The 23,157-nt window shown below is 46.9% G+C and overlaps 1 protein-coding gene across 3 annotated transcripts in view; it reads left to right on the top strand.

Moving 5' to 3' along the window:
• The first annotated feature begins 6,620 nt into the window (after positions 1-6,620).
• The window catches only part of RIMS4 (regulating synaptic membrane exocytosis 4), a 49,905-nt gene continuing 33,368 nt past the window's right edge, over positions 6,621-23,157 (top strand). Inside the window, exons 1-2 of one of the 3 annotated variants that reach the window (XM_048963059.1) lie at positions 6,621-6,814; positions 7,188-7,346. Coding sequence is in view for 2 of the 3 variants with exons in the window: in XM_048963056.1 (XP_048819013.1) it covers positions 8,591-8,687 (97 nt within the window). In the remaining variant the exon portion in view is untranslated. Of the gene's footprint in view, positions 6,815-7,187; positions 7,347-8,376; positions 8,688-13,856; positions 13,924-23,157 lie in introns of those variants that run through there. The other 2 variants (XM_048963056.1, XM_048963058.1) reach the window with 2 other exon arrangements.

Genomic DNA, 23,157 nt, shown 5'->3' with positions numbered 1-23,157 from the left:
TCCCAGGTGGGTCACTGGGCCGTGGGCATTGGCTGGAGGTCATTGGAAAGGCAGAGGCAGATGCCAGAGGTGGAGTGCAGGGGATGGAGCAGGCTGTGGAGGCAGCTCTCGTGGCTCTCCCATCACTGCTGTGCTCTTCCCTGCACTGAGGATGCATCTGTCCCACATTCCCTCACTTCTGAAGGTGGATGTCAGGTTCTGGTCCTCTGATACACCATGTGACACCTGCTCTGCCTTTCCCCTGCTTCTCCCACATGGAGAATTAGAGAAAGGCAGGAGGACATTTAAGCCATCACAATCAAAGTACTTCACAAAACTGACTGTATTTCATTGGAATTTTGTTTTGAAAGCAACCCAACAAGAAAGCCTGGCAGCATGAAAACATCATCTTTCAGCACTTTCAGGAGAAGGAAAATCTTCCTGCTCCATTCTGAAAAGGCTTTTCACTGCTGAAACTGTTTCAGAAAACAGCTAAACCAAGCAGAAAGTAAATTAAAAAATGAAAGTCTGTTGGGGATGGGTCCAGTTGTGTTTTGCTGCGGTTGGCTGCTGGGAAAGGCAGCGCTGCTCTGAGCATCTCCATGTGCTCGGGTGTGCAGGTCCTGCAGCACAGCTCCCTGCTGGAGAGTGGAGCTGACACTGATGAACATTAACCCACACGTGGTTAATTAGACACTTCCTTCAGGAAAGAATGGAAATGGATGCGAGCCGTGGGAGCTCATGCTGGCCTTACTGTATTGCATGGTCTACCCAGATCCCAATGGATCTGAAGAGGAGCTGGCATCTTACATGCTGATACTGAATGACTGTCAAATTCCTCCTTTCCTTATTTCTCCCTTCTTCACCGTTTTACTGAAACAAACTGCCAGCAATTCTTGGGCCTTGTACGACAAGGTAGTTATCTCTACAGACAGCCAGCAGCAGATTTATTGACCTCTAAGATGCACTGAAACCATCTTTTCTTTCATCTGACAAGCGCGCTATTTTATTAAAACAGTTTTTCAGCAATTCTGAATCACTGCTGCAACTCCATTTTGTCAAAAGCAAACTGAAGACATTTTCCACCAGAGACAAGGGAATCGAACACAGCACTGCTCTATCTCCTGAACTGGAGAGCATCAATCCTGTGGCGTTAAGAATGGCAGCAAAAAAAAAAAGGCAGGTTTTCAGACAGTAATGATAAACTTCTTAATAATTGAACTTGAAAGTGAGGGAGTCTTTTTGGCAGAAAAATTAACAAATATGGGAAACTGTTGGTACAGTACTTTCAGTGAACATCCGAATGAGTGGGCCTCGTGTTTTGAAGACTGAAAGCAATTTGGATGAACTTGAAGATTTCTCTGTAGCAAAAGCACGAAACCCAGAAGGAATTGCATTAGTACTGTTGACAGTGATGCCCTCCAAAAGATTGACAAAGGTGAATGATTGAACGAGCTTTCAAACGTTAAAAAAGTACTGAAATTAAATGTGAAGAGGGGAATAAAAACAAGACTGGTAAGATAAGAAGCAAAGTGATAAATTCAAGTGCTGTGTGCAGAATGTAGTCTGAGTAAAAACATGAAAATATGATCTGTTTTTTCACTGGTGCTACCAGGAGTCAATGTATCTTTGTATACAGGTGATAAAAATTACAATAGCTCTGAAACTACTAAAGCAATCGATGTACAAATTAATTCCCAGGGTATGCTTGCAGTGCATTTACATTATGCCTTTAAAATGAAACTTTCAGGAGGCAGACATTCTTCCCAGTCCCTTAAATCCCCACCTATGTGTTCCTAAGGACTAAGAGAGGAGTTGCACCACTGAGAAAGCCAATCCACTGATGACATAGCTGACATGTGAGCCATAGCACACGGTTTGTTGGCTTTAGGGCAGGTTATGTCAGGAGAGAAAAGGTTGCTGAGAAAGCAAATGTTGGCTTACCAGTGAAGACTCCAGCACGCTCCTGAGGTCTGCGTTCATTTGCAAGGTGATGCAGTGTTGGAGGGTATGATGGCAAAACACTTGTTGTAGCTTGGCTGGGTCGGCCTTCGGTTTGTAGTTACACAGTTGGAGTTGCAGCTTCCTATTATTTATCTCATACAGTCTCCAAGCGATCTGCTGGGGGCTTCTTATGTAACACTATTCCTATCGACTTCAGCAAAAACGCTGCAGTGTGAAAAATGTGCATAATGTACAACAGATTTAGCCCTGTTGGTACCTACAGACATGTGGGTCCTTTTTGTCGCTTCTGGAACACGTTTCTAACAGCCTGGGGGAAGGAGGAAGGGAAAAAGCAAGAAGGAAAAAGAAAAAAAGGTAAAAGCAGCCTTGCAGGCAGCACCAGAAAATTACCACCACATTTTGCCAAGCTATTGCTGGCTCTTGAGGGGAAGAAAAAGCATTTTTGCTTCTCCATGTCATCCAGCCACTCCATATTGCAGGACATGAGAGCAGCTTCTGAGTGAGCACCAGAGCCAGCCAGCACCACCCTTGCAGATGGGTGTCCTCCAGTGAGCAGCAATTTCTCTTTCCTAGACACAGCTTTGCTGTAGCTCTGTTGTTGCATCACCGCTCATTCTATAAATCTGTCAATGTCTATTCAAGCCCGGAGCAAATCCATTTGCTACAACTCTTACAAGTACTAAAGCCCATCTGTGGAAGTCACACACAGGATTATTTCTGTCCTCTTCTCATTACAGACTCAGCAGTCTCATTTAAAAAGATATTTCCCAAACCAGGCTGGGAATATGTGCAATGTAGTCCCAAAGCCAAAGGCTTCGGCCGTACCAACGATGCCCAATGGAGGGAGCAGAGATGGGGCTCGTTGCGGCATGGAACATTGCATCCACACATTCTGGCAGCTAAGAGACCCAAGCCCTGATATTAAATGTGTTTGTGTGTGCTCAGGGAAAAGGGGTGCAGCCACTGCCCTTTTAGTCACTTGGAGAAGTAAGCCTGAATCTTTCCAAGCATGACCTGGGATGTGTGCCATACTACTGCTATGTAATTTGGCTCTGCAGCTCTGAGCCATCCGAATTCTCCAGCCATCATTACTTTGCTTGGTTATCATTCATACATTTCTATATGCTAGTTTGCTTGGAAGAAAGAGGTTGAAAATTTACAGCTAGAGTGGATCAGTCTGTATTTTTGGAATTGGAGCTAAATTACCCACCAGTTGAAGCATTACTGTGTTTTACAATAATTGCTGATTAAAATTCAAATGCACTAAATTCCCCCTGTCATTCCCAGCATTGCCTCCTCTTGTGACAATGCCAATGCCATGAGTGGCTATGAATGAAAGGAGGGAAGGAACCAGTTTGCACATTTCCATGCTTTCATTCAGCCACAGTCTGTTCAATTTCAGTCCTCTCTCCTAAACCCTCAGGATATCTTGCACAAAATGTCTGCTCTGCAGGAAGGTTTGTACAACAAAGACACTGTGGCTCGGATTTTTAGGGGCTGCTCCTTTGTTTCCATACCCATGCAGGACTGATGCCCATCTGCCTGAGCTGCAGACCTCTCTCATTTGTGGCCGATCAACCTGCTACTTCAATACACAGGCACTTAGGATTACTGATCTGGTTTCCAGGTGGGTTTTCTCTTATGAAGCCTTTGAGAGGAGCTAGATGGACTGTGCAAGTCCTACTTAACCTCTTGGGTTTTCCCCTTGGCCATAGGATGTGCCTCAGGCCCATTTCTCTCCAGCTCTGTTGAATGTTCCCATGACTGCACAACCTCTGACTGGTGAAGCTCCACAGTCCTTTCCTTCTCCCCCAGTGCCTCCTCCAGTTCAGCATTTTTGGCTTTCTTCCTGCTTTTGATTTCTCATTTTCTTTTTCTGTCAAGCTTTCTGTGCCTAGCATTTCCAAGCTCAGAGAGCCAAGGAGTAGCACAGCCTCCGGAAAGATGTTGTGCTTAGAAATCAGGGCAGGGGATAATAAGCAAATAGCTGATCCTAAGATATTTTTCCCATGTAGATGTTTCCTCTTCCCTTTTGCTTGTGGCTGAGTATTGCAACAGATGACATTTGTCTGCAAATTACTACTACCTGTACTTCATCAGTCTGGGCCCATGTTTCAGTCAATTGGATCTTCAGAAAAGAGACAGTCTGACTTAACACCCCTTTGCTGTCTGAACCAAAGGGGGAAAAAAAGTCAATAAATCAACATTTGAGAAGGCAGAGTGAAGCAGAGATTGTCATCTGAATGATACCCCATAGCAGTACTCAACCCATTCATGCAGTCTGCCCCCAGTGAGTGGAAGTCACTGAATGGGCTGAAACTGAAGTTAGTAGATGCCAACCATAAGAACAGAGTGCATGATCTGGTGTGGAGCCCCAAATCTTAACCTTGGGAAAAGACTGGCTAGACAAATGTGAGAACTGGGAATAGCAAGAAGAGGGAATGTAGGACTGAAAGATGATGGCTTAGCATCTCATTACTCACCTCCCCAGCTCTGTCTCCACAGTAGTTTGAAACAACCTTTGCAGGCTTGTTTCTGATAACTAAAGGCAGAGAGAGATGACTACAAAGGATATTAGAAGAGAAGGGTGGAAAAACAGCAAGACTGAAAACAAATCTGCTTCCAGTGGGGTGTGGGGTTTAAAGAAGGGCAGTTCATTCTGAACTGCACTGTGCACAGCATGCTACACTGGCCAGTCCCTTACAGCAGCGCTTGCTATGCCATGGCAGGGCACGAATGGGGCTGGACTGTTAAGAAACCAGAGCCCTCTCAGCTTGCCTGGATTCCAGCCAGCAAAGGATGCTGTAAAAACCTGTCTGGCCGCTTTGGCAATGTGCACTATTTCCCATGGATGATGTAAATTTGCTGAGGCTAGAAAAAAAGAATGCCTATATTAGCAAAAAGCTGAAGGTAGTCTTGAGATCAAAGCAGGAAATCTGCATTCAATTCCCAACTCCAAAAGAACTTTTCCTTATGTGGTCTTGGGCAGACCCATGCTTCATACCTGCACTTGTATAAGAAAAATTATTCTGCCTTCTGTTCTTTGTCTAGACTATGTAGACAGTGAGCTCTTGGGGAAGAGAAAGTTTTCCACCATGTGTTTGTACAGTGTCTGGCTCTTCAGGGCATCAGCCTTCAGTATCCTTTCAACACATATAACAAGGAATTAATAACAATAACAATAACAATAATAGTAATAATAGCAATAATAAATAATCATCTCATTCCAGCACACAAAAAATAACTTCCCAAGCTGACCCAGACACCTGAGACTCAAGACAAAATATAAGCAACGTGACTAGTGGGAAGAGAAAGAGAAAGTAGGAAAAATCTATCAGAGCTTTCCATGGTTCAATCCATCAGAGCCTACTTCACTGGGGAAACAATCAATGAACCTCTTCTACTGGAGCAGCCGCAGACAGGCTGTTCTGGAGGCAGTAAATCCTTGCATTTGTTTGTTCTCAGTTTCACTCAGCTTATTTACAGCCTTGCAGGAATTTCCCTCCTTGCTTATCCTCACTCCTCTGAGTTTCTCCCAACGATCATTCTGTTCATGCCGACCAGTGACTTCTAGGCCAACAGCTGCCAGCTTCACTTTGAATCCTTATTGCCCTTAAACTGTTTCCTCCAGGTATCTGGACTTTAACCTCTCTGAATTCCAGCTGTTGACGTATTTTGTCTTACTTTAAGGCGAAGGTTTTTGGTTTAGGATGTTTCAGCCCAACTAGTAATCAAGTAGCTGAGTTTGGTAAGTCTCTGCCTTAAGAAACATAATCTTAAAGCAGGCAAATGGGAGGGAGGTGACACCAAAGCTAAGGGATGATGCTGGGGGCACTCAGATCATGCATGGGTGAAGAAAGCAAAGGACAGAGAAAAGCACTGAAAATCACTTGGCATCTGTGGGAGCAGAGATCAGCCATCCAAACCACAGGCTAGGCTTGTTTGTCCGTTACATATTAGTCCATCTGCCATCACTGTGCTTTCAAAATGCAGTGGAACAAGAGACATTCAGGTGACTACAGCATAAAGGCAAGACTAAATTGCTTTTCCTTATTTAAAAACTTCCTCTTTGAACACATAGAAAGCAGCTCTCAGCACTTCCAGGTAGCTCCTGGGAACCTGGAAGCAGATTTTGATTCACAGATGTCCTTTGCTCCTCAGATTGCATGCGCGGCCAGGACCGGTAGAAAGAGCTGTCTAACAGCTTTAATGCACTTGGATTTGTCCCTACAGCTTCTGCTAATGCCTTGATTGGTGCTATTGAAATCTCTTCTTAAGCATATGGTAATACATTCCTCACTGATGTTCTTGCCTTTCAAAACTCAGACCTGGAGTCATCATTGTCTGTAATAAGTTCACTCTGTTCCTTCTGCTTTACAGCCTGCCCATCCTTTGATGAGGGAATTAATGCTGTTCCACAGCAAATTCTGATTAGTTTTTGGATTAAGAAATACACTTGCTATTGATAAGCCTTGCAAACTCTGTTTAGCATCTGAAACTCAAATGACCTTTGTTATTCCAAATGGATCACCAGTAATAACAACTGTGTTTGCCAGGGCTAGAGAATGTACTAATGAGCCTTAATTACCCTGAAAAGCTTCACCTGGGTCCCTCAATAGGCACTCCATTTAAACTCCATCCTGCAACCTTCAGTTCTTGTCTGTGCTATGCTAGAGGTGAACCGGCCTCAGGTGTGTTCCTGGGCTTGTGCCTCGGCTGACCTTGGAGCAAGAGTGCTGTTAGGACCTCCTGCCGCAGTGTCCCTGGGGGGCTCCTGTGCCATCACCTCCTGGCTCCTCTGCCCAGGGAACAGCCCTGCTTGCCTGACTTTGGCAGCACGAACATGCTGCAGCCCTGGAAGGGCTTTTAGGTGACTTTGTGGATTTATTTATTAACTGTTTGAGAGAAAAACACAGTTGTTATTACAGACTATAATTCTTATGTGTTTTACTGTGTATGAGAAGAAAAGCAATGTTTGCAAGTATGAGGTTTCTAGCTCTATTACAGCCTTAGAGCTCTAGTGGGCTTGAGGCAAGTGCTAAACATGACCAACCCCCAAGTGTCCTCCCTTCTATTCTCTGTAGTGGAGCTACAGCACTTGCAAATATATTTTGCTTTCAGGTTGCTGTTCTGTACCACCCAGCTTACAGCGGCTTCAGCTATGCTTCATCCATAAAGATGACTTTGGACTCTGATCTGCATTTTGTAAGAGCACTAAAAGGCCTTTCTGCTGTATTCCATAGGGTGGCTCTTGGTGATGATGATGGGTGGAAAGAACAAGTGTGTGAGGAACATCTTCCTTCGTACCACAAGATGATAGCATCTTTGATGGGGAGAGCAAGCCACGTTCAGAAGATGTGCTCCATCTCATCCCTATCTAAAGCTCAGCTGCAGTGAATAAGGTAGACTTGGTTCCCAAAATGGGTGGGGTGATGTCATGATGTCTATGCCACTTCAGAGCAAGCAGTGTTCAGCTCCTCTGGACAGCTGGTGCTTCTGAGCCAGTGCCAGCAATTCTCTGTGCCAAGAGAGAAATCCAGGCAACTAGCCTTTGGGAATGAGCTAAAACTCACTTTGTTTCTGCAGCACCCCGAATTCCTACCAGGATCTATTAAATGGTGTTGCAAAACCAGCCTAAAATCTTAGTTGGAACAGGTTGTGGAGACCTGTCCTCACTATGTGTGCTGGGCCTTGGGCACCAAGATGGGAGCAAGCCTTGATCTGCCTGAGGACAGGAAGGCCCCACAGAGGGACCTGGGCAGCTGCTCACTGGGCTGAGGCAATGGGATGAAGTTCAACAAGACCAAGCGTTGGGTCCTGCGCTTTGCTCACAACAACCCCACACGTTGCTACAGGCTTGGGGCAGGGTGGCTGGAAAACCGTGTGGAAGAAATGGAGCTGGGGGTGTTGGTCGACGCTCGGCTGAACGTGAGCCAGCAGTCTGCCAGGGTGGCCAAGAAGACCAACAGCATCCCGGTGTGCATCAGAAAGAGCGCAGCCAGCAGGACAGGGAGGTGATCATCGCTGTGCTCAGCTCTGGTGGGGCCGCACCTCGAGTGCTGTGCTCAGCTGTGGGCCCTCACTGCCACACAGACATCGGGGCCTGGAGCGCGTCCAGAGAGGGGCAACGGGGCTGTGAGGGGTCTGAGCACAGTGGGGACTTGTGGGGAGCGGCTGAGGGAACTGGGAACACGGGATGGGAGAGGGTGAAAGGCAAGGACGTACAGTCCGTGTTTGTAAATGCTGCCACAATTCGGCCGAGAAAGGGCTTCTGCGGGGCGCTGGGAACCCCGCCGGGCAGGGCCTGCGGCTGAGCACCGCACCCGCACAGCCGAGAGGAGCAGCAGCGGCGAGGCGAGGCGCGGCCCGGCCCTCCCTTCGCGCCGCCATTGGCGCCGCTGGGCTGGGCTGGGCTGCGGGGCGGGGCGCCGCTCAGAGCGCCGGGCGGCAGCAGGTGGCCGCGCTCCGCACCGGGTTCCGCGCTCCGCTCCGCTCCGCCTCGCCTCGCCGCCTCGCCGAGGCCCCCGCAGCAGCCAAGACGCCGCGGGCCGTGCTACGAGTGAAGAATGGGGCGGCCAAGCTGGCCAAGCCGCCGGCGGCTGCGGCGGGCGAAGCCCCCGGAGGCGCACCCGGCTCCGGGCTCTTCATGGAGCGGTCGCAGAGCCGCCTCAGCCTCTCCGCCTCCTTCGAGGCCTTGGCCATCTACTTCCCCTGCATGAACAGCTTCGACGAGGAGGACGCGGGTACGAGGAGGGGTGACGGGTGCGGGGAGGCGAGGCCGCGGGCAGCGCCCTGCGGGAGGGCTGTGCGGGACTGCGCGTGTCCGTCTGTGTCCGTCTGTCCGTCTGTGTCCATCTGTCCGGGGTTGCACGGCGTGCGGGGCAGCAGACGCGGCCGTGCTGGGCTGTGCGGTGCCTGCGGGGCCCTCCTGCCCCACCAGGTGCGTCGGACCCACCGTGTGCGTTGGGCTGGGTGCTGCAAGGGAGCCCGTGCGAGAATAAAGGAGGGATGTTTTTTCACGCGCTCGCCCTTCTGAGAGCAAAATCGCGATGTGCAAGATGAGCAGCCGAAGCTTCAGCCCTCTCCTTGTGCTGAGCTCCCTCCTGTGTGAGGCATTAAAGGACGGCGCTGAGGGAGGAGGTGGTTTTGCTGCTGGACGTTGCGACCAGCCGACTGCTGATTTATGTGCAGTCAGCTCTCGGGATGATTGGTTAGGGCTGTCATTAGCACAGCGTGCCGTGCTGCTTTCAGGATGGGGGAGTGGGGAAATCGTTCCATTTAATAAGGGTTAAGTGGATCATGAGAGGAGTACAAAATCCTTTCAGAACGGTTGCAATGATTTCTGTCTGTGCCCATAAAATAAAGCCAGGCTTTAAGGAGAGGGTCATCAGTGAGCAAAGTGGGATAGCAGTAGCAAAGGAAGGGCACTGGGAGTGGAGGGCAGCACAGCAACTAGATGGGGAGTGAGGGCGCACCAGGGAGTGAATGGAGAGCAGTGTATGAGCACTTCATCTATCCCCAGAGGCTCAATCCTAAATGAGTGATGCTTTTCACAGTACAAACTGTGCCAGAGACTGAACGTGAATCCTCTGAGCAGCAAATGATGAAAGTTGGTAACTAAGGCATGTTGTAGCATGGACCATGATGGTTGCATCCCTCAAAATGCCGGCATGCGCCTTTGTTAGCTCATCCCAGGATGTGCAAATGCCAGCAGGAATACATGGGCGAATCAGCAGTGCTGCACCTTTAACGTTGTTGTTTCTGGAGGAATTGACGTAAGAATAAATTCATCATCTGTGTGATTAACTTGTGATTGTCATCAGCATCTTGCGAGGATGCCAGGGAGAGGGCACAGGATTGCATCCCCCAATGGATAGATATTTAATTTTGTTCTCAAAATTCTGCTCGTTATTTATTTTCAGTTCAGGTTCGGTTTGAATGCGTGGCAATAACAGGAGCTTTGGGAACTCCTGGCACTGTTGCTTCAGAAATGATTAATGGTGAGACATGTTTGAGTACCAGAACCTGACACAGTGCCCTGGACAGCATTCCATTCCCTGGTGCCTGACCTCTTTACTCTGTGCGGAGTGATGGTGGAGCAAATACCTTATGTTCCAGTGCCTAGAAAAATGGTTTTGCTCAGAACTGTATTTATTTATTCACACTTACTGAATGCTCATGCATGAATGCTAATAGGCTGTTCTTAATGCAACACAAGTGCTTGTTTCTGAATTAAATGAATCTACAATTAAGACCTCATTCTCCATCAGCGTATTAGTGGCTCTTGCCTGCCCGAGTTAGTCATGTTAGCAAAGCTGTTGGGGTGATGTTCAGTACATTGGGGATGTTGCAGTATTGTTCCTGTATTTTCTGCTTCTTAATGTGCATCCAGACATGTATGAGCCAACAGCAAGAATGAGTGTGTGCTGCTTTGTAATGTTTTTTCATGCTAAAAAGCCTGTAATTTTTTTTTTTGAGACAGTAAATGTCATGAAAGGGAGATTTATAACAGAAATGATGAGATTGTGCCAGGTGATATTCTGTGATGTTCATCGCTATGCACAGCCCTGAAATAGTGAGATTCTGACCACTTAAAGTTGCAAAGTGATTTCTTGCCCCCTCTCTCCCCAACCAGTAAAAATATATATGTATCTTACTCGCCCCATCAAGGAGGTGAATGCTGCATTTGGCGAGGTGCTCTCCATAAGAGACAACAGCAAAAAAGAAGAAAAAAAACAAAGTTGATCCTATGGGCACTGACAAAATAACAATGGTATTTCAGACTGACACATCATCCATCTTGTCTGAAGCTGAGAACTGCATCTTTAAGAGAACAGTCATCCTATGGAAAAAAAACGAGGAGTTGGTGGATGACTGTGGCATCCCTGTGGAAAGAGAAAGCAGCCAAATGAGAGCTCATATCTACAAACAAGGAAAACTTTGAGCTCATCACTAAAGTTACTTTAAAAGGTGGGTCAGATGGAAGGGGAGCGGGAGGAAACTGGTCAGAGTGCCCGTGCTGAGAGGTGTGGTGGTGCGGGAGCTGCCAGCTGGGTTTGGTGGTACGTGTGGGTTCTGGTATTTCCCACATTTAGTCTTGGAAGATGGATCTGCTTTTGAGAAATGTTTTGACTCATAATGTGCCCTTTTCTGCACATTTGTTTCCCTTTTGTTCTACACTGTCCATCTTCTGGACAGTATAGGAGAAGACTCTTGTAATCTTTTACAGCTTTTCTGCCTGCCACGAAACCATTGAGTTTGAACTGATTTCTCAGCTGCAAAGTAGATGCAGGTGATGCCTGCTTGTGACACAGCACGCAGGAGAAGCAGGCCAGTGTGCACAGGACAGTGATGGGAAGTGAGAAAGTGGTAATCTTTGGAGTGCTTCCAGAGCATGTGAGTGAGTGTGTACTTGAGCCCCTGGTGTGTGCTGTGGCAAACAGGACTGTGTGCCTCTCTGCTAAGAGACCAATGTGGAGTGGCACTGAAATTTGCACTGCTGTGTTGTAATACCCTGCTCGTTCCTCAGCTGCTTATACAAAGAGGATACTCTGAGCAAACACCGAGCTCTGTTCACCAGTAAGCTGCAGTGGGGCTTTGAAATAACAGAAATTACTGTCTGCACTCAGTAGCGTAAGGACGCTAGGTTAATCGCTCTTTTGGTCTGCGAATGGTAATGTTGCTGTGCTTCCTGCTGGCTCAGTGCTGCTCTCTTCGCTCCGCCAGGGTCCCCATCAATGTCAGTGGAAGTTAACGATTTTGAAACTGCGGTTATTATCTGCCTAATTGTTGTTTTAGCTTATGCAAACGCCAACGCTCTGATAATTTTTCAGTTATCGAGTAGTAGGCTATAAAGAGGTTACAGAAAACTAAGTGCAGACGTCCAAATGGAGACGTACCTAGGGCTATGAAGTAGGTTTACTTACTAGGATTGTACGGGTGGTTCTGTGTTGCTCCCCTGCCCTGCTGGGGTGTGATAGGCTGCCTGCAGCCTGCCTGCCACCCAGGGCCCTATGCTCTCCTGTCGTACTTGCTGCTGTCCATCACAAACACACTAACTCTATTGTGGCTGCCCCCTGCGTGTGCACGTTTCTAGAGATGCGAGCCTGAAACCCTCCTTATTAGTAAGTGTGAACATAAATCTTGGTTGTTCTGAGGATCTGCCATGATGCTTTGTCTTGCCCTTGGCTAGAATCAGCTCTGCTGGTGGCAGCATGTCAGAAAGACCTGAACTGCCAAGTGGCAAGTGCACATAGGTTAAAAATAGTGTGCTGGGGATTTATGATGACTGTGGGAACCTGCCTTGTAGACAGCTTGTGAGGTCTGGATGCAGGTTGCAACTGAGGCCTGAGTGCTGCAGAAGAGTGCATGAAAACCCTTTTGCCGAGAGAGGTCTTGAGCAGCCTCACCCAGGACTGGGGATGGTCTGCAAGGTTAGTGGGGCTGTTCTGCTGAACATTTGCTTGCTGAAGTGAGGATTTGGTGGAGAGTAACAGTAGCAGACTTGGAGCTATGCTTGCAAAACCCAGCAAGCTCTAGGTGGAAGCAAGGAGGTGGCTTTGCTGCCAGGGACAGTCAGTGTAAGGGGGTTGGTGTCCGGGAGCTCTGAGGAGGGGTGGGCTCACATGCAGGAGCCTGTGTGACCAGGGACACAGACTGTACTTGCAGGCACAGGTGGGGCAATGCCTGCTTTGAAGTCCGTGGAATCTGCAGGTTCAATGGTGTCTCCTAAGAATGGCATTGCCAGCCTTGGGTGCTGTCAGGGCCAGAACTGGAGGTTGGGTTGCCTGAAGATAGTGCCTGAACTTCAGGATCCAGGAGCACCTCTCATGCCGGTGTCTGTTCCAGCTGTGCTGTGGCTGATGGGCAGACATGCACCAGCTCCTTTCTCTTCCACCCTGTGCCCCAGTTTCGTAGGGAAAGAAATCCGGTTGCACTGATAGAAGGCACCTGAGGTATGCTCTGACAAGAGACAGATGCAGCTGTCTGGGAGATGAGCCGTGGCTCATGCTGCCCATACAGCGGCCCTGAAGACCAGGCACACCGTGAGCATAGGGATGAGTTTGAGTGACTTCAGGATTGTACACCTATGGGAGCATGAGGAGCTGAGAGGCTCTGTGACGTACCGAGGCCATAGCTGCATGGCGGTGGAGTCTGATGGCTTGGGGTCCCAGCGCAGTGGCTGTGTGCGTGGTGACCCCGCCATGCTATGAGGCACAGGGTGCAATCGTTCCTCAGCCAGCTGGAACTGAGGATGTGGCAGGGAGAAAATGGTTTCCAAAGTCAAAATGTCTCCTGGATACTGACAGCAGGCCTTCCTCGTGGCAGCTGCTTGTTCTGAAGAGTTGAGCTCGAGATGGAAGCTGCTCACACACTATCAAGCACTGACAGATGCACCGCGCTGTGATCAATTGCTTTGAAGAGAAGCCATGTGAAATATTAATGTAACATTGAATGTTGGGCTGGGATAATGGGCTGGTTGTGCACTGTTAGGTTAGTGTAGAAAATGCTTTTGCCTTATCTGTTGGACTTCTCTGATTTTAACCATTTAAATTCTATATGACTCTTCAGTGTTTAAAATTATGAAGTTATTAAGCAGATCTCCTATGTAGCTTTTTAAGTTTTAGTTGCCATGGATTTTTTTCACTTGTAACACTGTTTTGGATTGGGGTTCACGTGATCTGCATTTGTATTGAAGTTTAGTCCTCCTAGCTTTTATCCAAAAGATGTTACAGGTTTATAGGATGCTCTAAAACCAGATTTGTTGGTTCCTGGTGAGGTAGGCAACTGCATCCATGCAGAGAACATTCACAGGACAAGGAAATTATTTGCATGGCTGTCATGTTAAGCATTTTCCCTGTTAACCTTTTGCAAATGAAATTACAGTTCATCCCTGGAACTCTGCATGCATTTAAACTCCAGGACTTAACCAGCGCTGTATGCTGCAGGACAGATGCGAATTGGCCTTGGAACGAACAGGTATGCGGGGAGGTGCTCGTGTTTGTGGCTGCTGAGGGGTGGGCTGCCGTTACAGACTAAGCTCTGTGGCAGTTTCCTCTACACCCAGAACAGCTCCTTGCAGAATTCTGTTAGCACATGTTGGGTCCTGCTGTGCCATACTGTAGGCAGAGCGCTCCCCGAGGGCCAGGCTGGTTTGCTCTGCCCAAAAACACAACCTGGGGCTGAGGACAGCCTGTCACTGCTCCCAGCTTCTCCTTGGTGGTCATCTGGCTGTGGGTTTGCAGAGGGGAGGGATGTCAGTGAGTTGATGGGGTTTCCGATCTAGTCTGCTGTCCCCATAGCACTGGTTGTTGTATCACACAATTTAGAGTATTGAGTAGTGGGAAACGATGATGCCACCTCCTTCCCTCGAATGGGACTATCTGACACGTGCTGCAGGTGCTCTGAGGATGCTGTACACACCAGCCTTGTGAGCAGTGCTGCGCAGGGCTGCCTGGATGCCATCCCTCCAGCCACAGAGGGAAGGATATCTTTTTCCTTTATTTTGCTGTCAATTTACTCTAAGTAGAAGAGTGTGTCCCTGAAAAGCTTTCTGCCTGGGAGAAACTGTTTCCTTACTGCTTCTATTTCATGTGAAATTAATTCTAATGCAACATTTATTAATTCAAAAGCACTCTGTTCTCCAGGCTAAAAGGAAGGCTTTACTCTGTCAGATTTCTACACTGGGACAAGTCGTGAAATGCTGTAACTACTTTGCTTCAACATTTCTGTTTGACAGAACGTATGTTTCTGCTTTGTGTAGGGGAGCAATTAGATTTGATTGGAACAGTTGTTTTAAGAAATAATTTATCTGTGCAATTAGATTCTGAAGCACTATCTGCTCGTGTTTCAGTGCCTTGGTTAGATTAGAAATGTGAATGTTTTAATTGAGGAAGTGGTCTGTAAGTTGCCTACACATTTCAGTAGGGCAGTGAGATGTGGTTTACATGGGTGTCACAGCCCTGCCATCCCCTCTGCTTCCTTCCCCCTCAGACATCTGCCACGAAGCTCTGTTTGCATGTTTGAATAAGAATTTCTAGTCCAGTGCTGCCTCAACACGCTTTGAATGCAATACCCATCTGTGTAATGATGGTCCTTGGAGATTTGGTTTTGTGTTCTGGAAGAGGGTGGAACTATGCTACATGTATGGGAATGTGTGTCAAAACAGGGATCGTGCAGCACAAATGATGCCTCTGTGGGGGGCCATTGCTTTAATTATGGTGTGCACAAATTAGGCTCCGCTTTAGTTACCAAGCTGTGCTTTCTTGAATCTGCTTTTGTTATCTTTTGTTTTGCTGTTGCAAAACTGCATGCATATGAAGCCTGGGAAGCCCTGATGCAGTCTGATTTTATATAGGAATAAAGCAAAGCTCAGCAGCCCAATTTTTTAACCAAATCCAGCCACAGGGAAGTCACTGTGGCAGATAATTCATATTTCAGCTTCGTGCCGTTAGCGTTGTGTCACCTTCCATCATGCAAAGAACTGCTAACCAGCTAAGCATTCAAATGCCCAACAGTTTGGAGAGCACAGCACATATGGAGCTGAATGTCACGTTTTTGTTAAAAACTACTTTGAGTAAGGGGAATTCACACTGATGCCAGCGCCTCCTTACTCTTAGGGGTGCAGGGTGTCCTGCACCTTCCCATGAACAGCTCTTCCTATTGAAGATTCCTAGTTAGAAGGACACTTTTGCCTGCAATGTAGACTAAATCATCCTGGAAATTAAGAGGTACTATTGTGTTGCTCCCAATGACGTGGGAAACAGTCGGTCACTTCTGGCTTTGGAGCAACACTTCACATCATACAACTGTTCTGCCCTGTGCTAACAATCAGGAAACAACTGTGATGATGACAACTGCTGTCTCATCCCTCTCCCTCGTTTTTCAGCCCTTGGCGTTTTGGCCTAGCCAGGTTTGGTTTGCTTTTTGCATAGAACAGCATGGTGCAGGGCTGTGGCTGAGGGCTGCTGGCAGAGGGAGATTGTCACCCCACACTCGGGTGCAGCACCCCAGGCGTGTGTGTGGTGTTTGCAGGCCTGTCGTTGCTCACGGCTCCCATTTCAGATGTGCTCCCTGCCACTTTCTGGTTGCACGATGGCTGCCTGGCTGCTCAGTTGCTTTTTGACATTGGTGCATTTAATGGTTTCCACACTGAGAAGTTACAGCTTTCTGTGTGTTCCTCTACTGGATTTCCTCTTCTTAATTTGGGAAGGTGAGCTGCTTTATCCCATCAGCATCACTCTGGATTCTGTTTCTGTCATTGAGCAAGAGCTGTGCTACTGGGATGTAGGACTTGAAGGTTGGAATAAATGGCTGTAATAAGTGCTTTGTCCTCAGGAGATACTGAAATGTTTTGAGGATGGCTTTGGCAGTTGAAGTACGGCTCTGTAACAGGATCATGGGTGAACTGCAGCATCTTTGGAAACCTATTGCCTCCAGTGCATCAGGAGTTGTCTTCTCTTTTCCTTTCTGTCTTTGCCCCCTACCTCCCTAGTGCAGCACTCAGTTCGGGGGACTGTGAGGTGTGATTCGCAGTTAGTAGTTAGATTAAAGGTAACTGTAGTTACTGAATCACTACTATTGCTTTGGTGGCAGGTCTGGCTGAGGAGGTTGTGGTCTCCCACTCGTGGTTTTGTCCCTGTCTGCAGCTTGCCATCCTTTATGTGTAACATTCCAGCTGCCCATGGGCCAGACCTGCTCTGTGGGTGTGGGGCTCCTGCCAGCTGCCCACCAGTGCCTCTTGTATTTACAGTGAGCAGGGAACTTACCCTGCCCCTTGGGTGGCAAACACATTAATTGTGCTGCAGTCAAGATGTCTAAGAAGATCAAGATTGTTGTTGTTGGAAAACCAGCTCCTTGTTTAGAACTTCTCAGCATCTTGGAAGGGTTGGGTGGCTGGATGGATGTTTGGGGGTTTTTTTACTATTATTTCTACTATTTACCTTTCCTTTCTTGTTTCAGTACATGTCATCACAGTGTTAGCAAAAAGTTGGGAAAACTTGATTCAAGATTTAAGTGTTGCTGCTTTACATCCATGTTTTGTTTTTTGATCACTCTGTCAGGAACACAAATGAGAAGGTTCTTCCTCTTTTTCGTGCTCATTAGACCTCCAGCTGTTGGAGTCAGCTCATTCCTGGATAGCTCTGTCATGGCAAACAAGACCCAACAGCTTTCTCTGCTTCTGTTTACTGCTGTGAAGTCCCACTGGTGGCCCAAGGGATCAGAGCAGTTGCTCTGTAGCAGTTGTGTACAGACCTTTTACCTTTGTGGTGGGTTTGTTAAGCTTACAGTAAAGGTAGGTAGTGGTCCAGACTGACTTTAAGGTTTGACTGCAGTCCAGTGTTCCCCCCCTTAACAAAACAAAACCAACAAAATGAGTTGCTGCCCCGGTGTTATGTTTCCCATTTGGTCAGTGATGATTTTAGAACATGCTTCTCAGAAAACACACCACTTTTTTGTACCTTATCTGGGTGATCCACGTACATCTGCCAGTGGGAATCACATAACCCACAGCTACATCCCTTAGGAGTTGGGTTTTTGTTTCTGTGTGAGTAGAAAGACCAAGGTATTAAATCACTGCACACAGCCAGGCTGAGCGGAGTACTGAGCTCATCTGAGTTCTGTGATTCAAAGAAGTTGATGGAGGATCATTGAGAATGCTGGTCTGGAAACCGGGGCAAGAAATGCCAAAAGTAGGTGTGCAGGCTAGTGCTCAGCCTGGCAGTCTGCATATTAAATCGGAGTGATGTATGGAGCTGTTTCTGTTTAAAAGCTTCCTCCTGCATTTTAGAAAGTGGAGCTGCCAGATTGGTCAACGTCCAATCCCCGGGCAGCCGGAATTGGCTGCTGGCTGCAGCAGGAGCCGTGGCGAAGCTCTAACAGCCGTTCCACGCAGGTTCTGCAGGCTGCCACATCCTTGCTGCTTCCCAGAAAACAGACAGTGTCAAAATGTTACACAGTATGAGGACATTGCCATGGCAACGTTAGCATCCCATGACACTCGCTTTCATGCGGTGGTGTCGGTGCTCACTGTCATCGTTGTTCTTGCTTTCTCCATCTGGGGCCTTTAGGAATGCCATGCTGCTAATGGTACGTGTTTCTGCAGGACTGTTGTGGCTATGGGGCTGATGGTTGCCACGATGCTCTCTGGTCTTTAGGGTCTCTTAAATAAGGCATGTGTTCCTTTGCGTAATACGGCGACTCTTGTAATTCATCCTGTGCTGCAGATGCTGTCAACCTGGGGCTGTTCCTGGGCAGCAGGGCTCTGTAGGGTCCCATACTCTGTCTCCTGCTTCCATTCCTGTCTCTGGCAGTGGTTTTGGGCTGCCTATAAATACTTCAGTTCTTGCTGCTTCCTCTGCAGTAACAGTGTCCCACTAGGATTCACAGTGTTGCCAGTCTGCTTTTTCCCTTTTTCGTTCTGTATTTATATGTTTCTGCCAGGTGATGTTTTCCAAAATTAGCATCATGGATTTTTTCACTGAGCAGACAACACATGTTTATTGGCTCCTTTCCCTCGACACAGAGAGAGCTGTTCTCAATGTTTTATTGATAAGCTAGAGGCTTGGCAAGAAACAATAAAGGTAAGGGTATTTCTATATGGCAGCCAGCAGTCATTCCACCACTGATATTTTCCACTTCTGTTTGACACTTGGAAGTATAGCAGGCTTGGTTTAGTTATTGTGCATGAGCAGCTTCTGAAAATTGCACAGATAGAGGCAGCCACTTACCTAATGATTCACCTACCTCAAAGGCATGAGCTGTGGGTGATCATAGCTGGGGATGCGAGCCGTTCTCCTCGGTGTGTGTGTGCAGCAAGGCTGTGCTCACACTGCTGCCATGGCATAAGGGGGGCACATACAATAAAGTGCTGGCTTGTGATTCTACCAGCTGGTAGAACCACTTGAAGGGATTGAGAGGATAAATGAAAGATCTGAGAAAGTAGAGGTTGAATGTAAGGGAAGAAATTGACTTGCGAACATCTCTTCTGGAGTTTCACAGCAGTAATTCTCAGCTCTCCTGTTCGGCACAGTGCTCTGCTTGAGCCACGCCAGAGACCCGAGTTATCTTTCTATAAACTTTTTCCATCTGTTTTAACTAAATTCCTAGTTTCTCTCTCAAATCAAGGGTCTGTTCCTGTGACCCGTCTGCTCTGTGCCTGCAGAAATGCTCTTAATTCTCTGTAAGTCCTCCACTCCAGCCCTAGCCAAGTGCCTCTACCATGGCATTGTGTTGGGTGTGTTTCCCTGTGTTCTGTTTTTCACTCCGTGCTTCCTGGCTTACCTACTGGAGCCCCATGAAATGTTGGATGGTTGGTTAAGGCAAAATTTGGCTCTCTGCTCTAGGAATAATACCAAGCAAATTATCCACAGCTCATTTTAGTTGGTGAATTTGACTCTGTTTTCACAGTCTGTTCATTGCAGCCATCTGCTGCAGAGAGACAGCGAGCTTCTAGGACAGGCTTCCTGTGAAAGTCAGGAAGTCTTATTTCAGGCCATCATTCTGCTTAATCTCCTGGCGTTTATAAAACCATTTATTTCCCTCAACACCTTTCCCTAGAGCCTAAAGACTGGCTTTGCAGAGATCAGCTGTGGAGGATGCTAAGTGCATTTTTGAGGAAAAGGGTGAATCTTGGAGGGGTGATTGGACCCCATGGTGGACTGAAAATGTTCAATTGATCAAAGTGTTTGTTAATAACTGCCAAGGCTTCTGTCTGTTTCCTTAAGGTTGTTTTGTTGAGTGCGGGTTCATCAATGCAGAAACGTTCTGCTTGTGTCACTGACATTCACTAAATGGTTTGAAGGCTGGATTTTGCTGGCTCTCCTGTTAAACGCTGGTGTTCAGAAACATTCTCAGTCTTTTATTTCGGTTTGTAAGGAAGGAAAAGAAGAAAAGCGTAACATCTTGATATGAGTAAACCTTGCAAGGTTCAGATGTTGTAAAAGGTTCATTGAGCTTAAGCTCTTACAGGCGTCAGATTTGAGAGGAAATTGCAGTCAGAAGCAAACACTTTAAAACTTGCTGATCTAAGTGGTCTAATAGTCAACCTATTTACTCCCTTAATTTTCCTGCGCTTATCTCTGCAGACATGCAGGTATTCAGTCCACTAAGGCGGCAGTGAGAGAAGGGGAAAAGAGCTGAAGAACTAGGACAGACTTGGATTATATTTAACAGTGTTCTATTTCAACTTGACAACCAGCTATCGAACACCTACAAGTTTGCAACTGTGATTCACTGGGAAGCTGACATTAACTGATGTCACGTTGTATTAATAGCTACAGAATTGTAACTGCATTTAGCAGTGAGCTTCATTAACAGTCTCTACAAACACACTGACAACCGTTTGAAAACCTGAAAATATTAGGTATGGATAAAAATGGTTTGTGCCATAAAGGAACCCCCCTGTGCTGCCAAATGTGTTTACAGCAAGTTCTTGCAGGTGTTATGCATAATAATTCCTCTTTATCACTTTCAGTAGGTCTTACTGGTGGAAGGAAATGCTTGAGGTCTGATCTACAGTCCTCAGTTAATTAGGAGCTAATCTAATGGGGTTACACATAAGCATGCTTGGCTGTTCTCAAGAAATAGGCTGTGGCCACAAGTGGAAGCTGTCCAGCAACTGCCCAAATAGGACACAGTGTTGTTCTGGGAGGCTTCTGGTCTTTCCTGGTTTGTTGTTGAACACTGGATTCAATTAGAAAGCACGGTTCTGACAAATTGTGTGTAATGGGCTCTGGGCTGAGCAGAGCTCTGGGTTCGGCTCCCTTTGAGCTTTGCCTATTCTGGATGTTGTGAGCTCACCTCCCAGGTGCTGGTTGGGAGGTGGAGATGTTGAGTACTTCCTGCCATCTTTTGTAGGTGCTAAATTAGCAGCTAGTTCCTCACCAGCATTTGCTAACTGTCCCAAGAAGAGTGAAGCAGTTTGTCTTGTAGCCTCTCTGCACTCTGTATGCACTGTGTTAAGCTTTGCATCACTGGCATGAAACATCAAGATTCACTATAGAGGTGAAATGAAATGAAAACTGGGGGTCAGGAGGGCACATATTCATAGGGCTGGTGCTGAGAGGGGACCTGTAGCCTCCTCTCCTAGGAGGGAGCAGGGAGTAAATTCGTGGACCTGCACTCTTTGGTCTGTGTAATGCTCTGGGTGCCTCTGGAAGCCACTCTGCTGCTCCTCGCAGCAGTCATCTGTTTCCCTTAGCTCCTTCTTTATTATATATGTCACACTACCTCTTCTATTCCTTTTTGCCATGAGTAATTCAATTGGATTTAAATTTTCAGGTGATGTCTGCTTCCGTCTCGTTCATCCATCACTCGGTTTTGGCATCTATCACTTGGATACATCTCAGCTTTTGCTGACCTCCAACTTTCAGGCTGGCCTTGTGTTCCCTCTTCTAGAGGCTGGGAGTCCCCCGAGACCAACAGGAACTGCAGATAACGGCCCTTTGAAAGCAAACGAGCAAAATCATTTATTTTAAGAGTACAGAAATCATAGCCAATTTTCCCCTTTCTTACTGTTCTTTGCAAGGTTAGAAACACTGTCTTCAAGTACAGCACTAACCAGTTATTCACCCTCCCTTCTGTAGGGTGTGATGTAGCTGTCCAGTCAATCAAGTATACTTTGTGATCTTCAGTAACACTGCTTTATTTAAAATATTGCAGCAGCAGCTCTTCATTGGATGTGTAAGCCAGCAAGTGATGAAACCACCTCTGGCTCAGTGTGTCTGTGTTGTAGCAGCCTATGACAGTGAAGGAGTGTAATTAGCAAGACACGTAGAATGGGATTAAAAAAAGATGTGAAAATAAGCAGAAAGATTTGAAAAGGATTAGGAGAGTAAATGACAAACCAGTAGTTAAATGGTGCATGATTAATGACTGTAGAAGTAAAAAGGTTGACTAAATATTGTGACTCTGTAATGGCTGCCCCGAAGTAATAGGCAATATTGTGTTCAGGAGACTCCACAAGTGGATCTGTATCGCCGTGCTGGCTCTGGGGTTAGACCCAGTTCATGTCTTAGACATGGGGGCTTCCAAACTGCCTGGAATCGCATTTGTTAACTGGTGGCTTTAGGGGCTTAAGGGAAGTACCTCTGTACTGGAATTGTTTCCTTAGTGCTGAAAAACTGCGTTGTGTATGCAGAAACAGCCTGGAAAGATGCATCTTCCATAGTGGTGCAAGAGGAAGTATTGAGGGGTAACTGGGGAATCGGGGGTAGCAGTGACTGTCTTATGGCAGATGTGACAAAGTCTGTGATACGCTGCCTGATCTGGGGCAGGAATTTATTGCTGGTTTCTTGTCATTGTTTCTTAATTCTGATTTTCAAGGAGGAGCTGAACTCTGTCTTGCGTTTAGCAAATACGCTGCTGAGGACATGGAGTAGAATGTGGACGTTCTCTTTTCTATAGTGCCTGTCTTTCTCCTGTCTCTGCTGCGTCCTTTAAGACACAGAATAGAAGATCTGAGAATGACTGTTGTATTGTTTTGTGCTTTAAAGGTCAAGATTGGTATCAAATCAGCGCAAGCCAATGGAAACTCAAAATGCCATCCTGTCATGCTGAGATGCTTGACCGAAGATTTGCAGCTGACCTAATTTTTTCATTGGAAGCACTGAAGTTAGGGAAACTTTGGGTGCAGCTGAGGGAGCTGAGCGCACAGCCTTGGCTATTAGGAAAAAAATCACTGTTAATATTCCTTAACCTTTCATTTGTGGTGTGTCAGAGGCTGGGCTGTGAGGTGAAAGTGGTCTGCAGCCACTGCAAGTAATTAGTGCTCAAAATGATGCCTGCAGTGACTTTGTCTTGTCAGTTGTGTCATCAGAGTGTATATGAGGAATCTGTAAATCTTCACAGATAACCATCTATATAGCATTTATCAGTATGGAATGTGTTCTGTCCCTTTGGGATGGGTGACTGCCTGAGAAATGTTTGTCACACACCTGCTTTATAATTGGGATCTTTGAATATAGTTCTGTTTGTTACATGCAAATGTGGGGGGGAAATTATCTAAGGATGGTTTATTTATAATGCTTTTCATAAGAAAACCTTTCCATTGTAAGACAGCCATCCATGCAGGATGCTTTTGCTTGTGGCAGGAAGGATTTAAAGCGTTCAGTTCTCTCCTGGAGGCACATGCCTGTGCTGCATTGCAATGGGAGTTGATGGGAATAGCCAGCCATGAAAGAATAGATCCCAAGGACTACACTTGGGAGAAAT

Source organism: Lagopus muta, chromosome 16, assembly GCF_023343835.1.
Source record: "Lagopus muta isolate bLagMut1 chromosome 16, bLagMut1 primary, whole genome shotgun sequence".
Classification (NCBI taxonomy): Eukaryota; Metazoa; Chordata; class Aves; order Galliformes; family Phasianidae; genus Lagopus; species Lagopus muta.
Note: the sequence above shows the minus strand (reverse complement) of the source record. Positions and strands in the feature narration are given on the sequence as shown.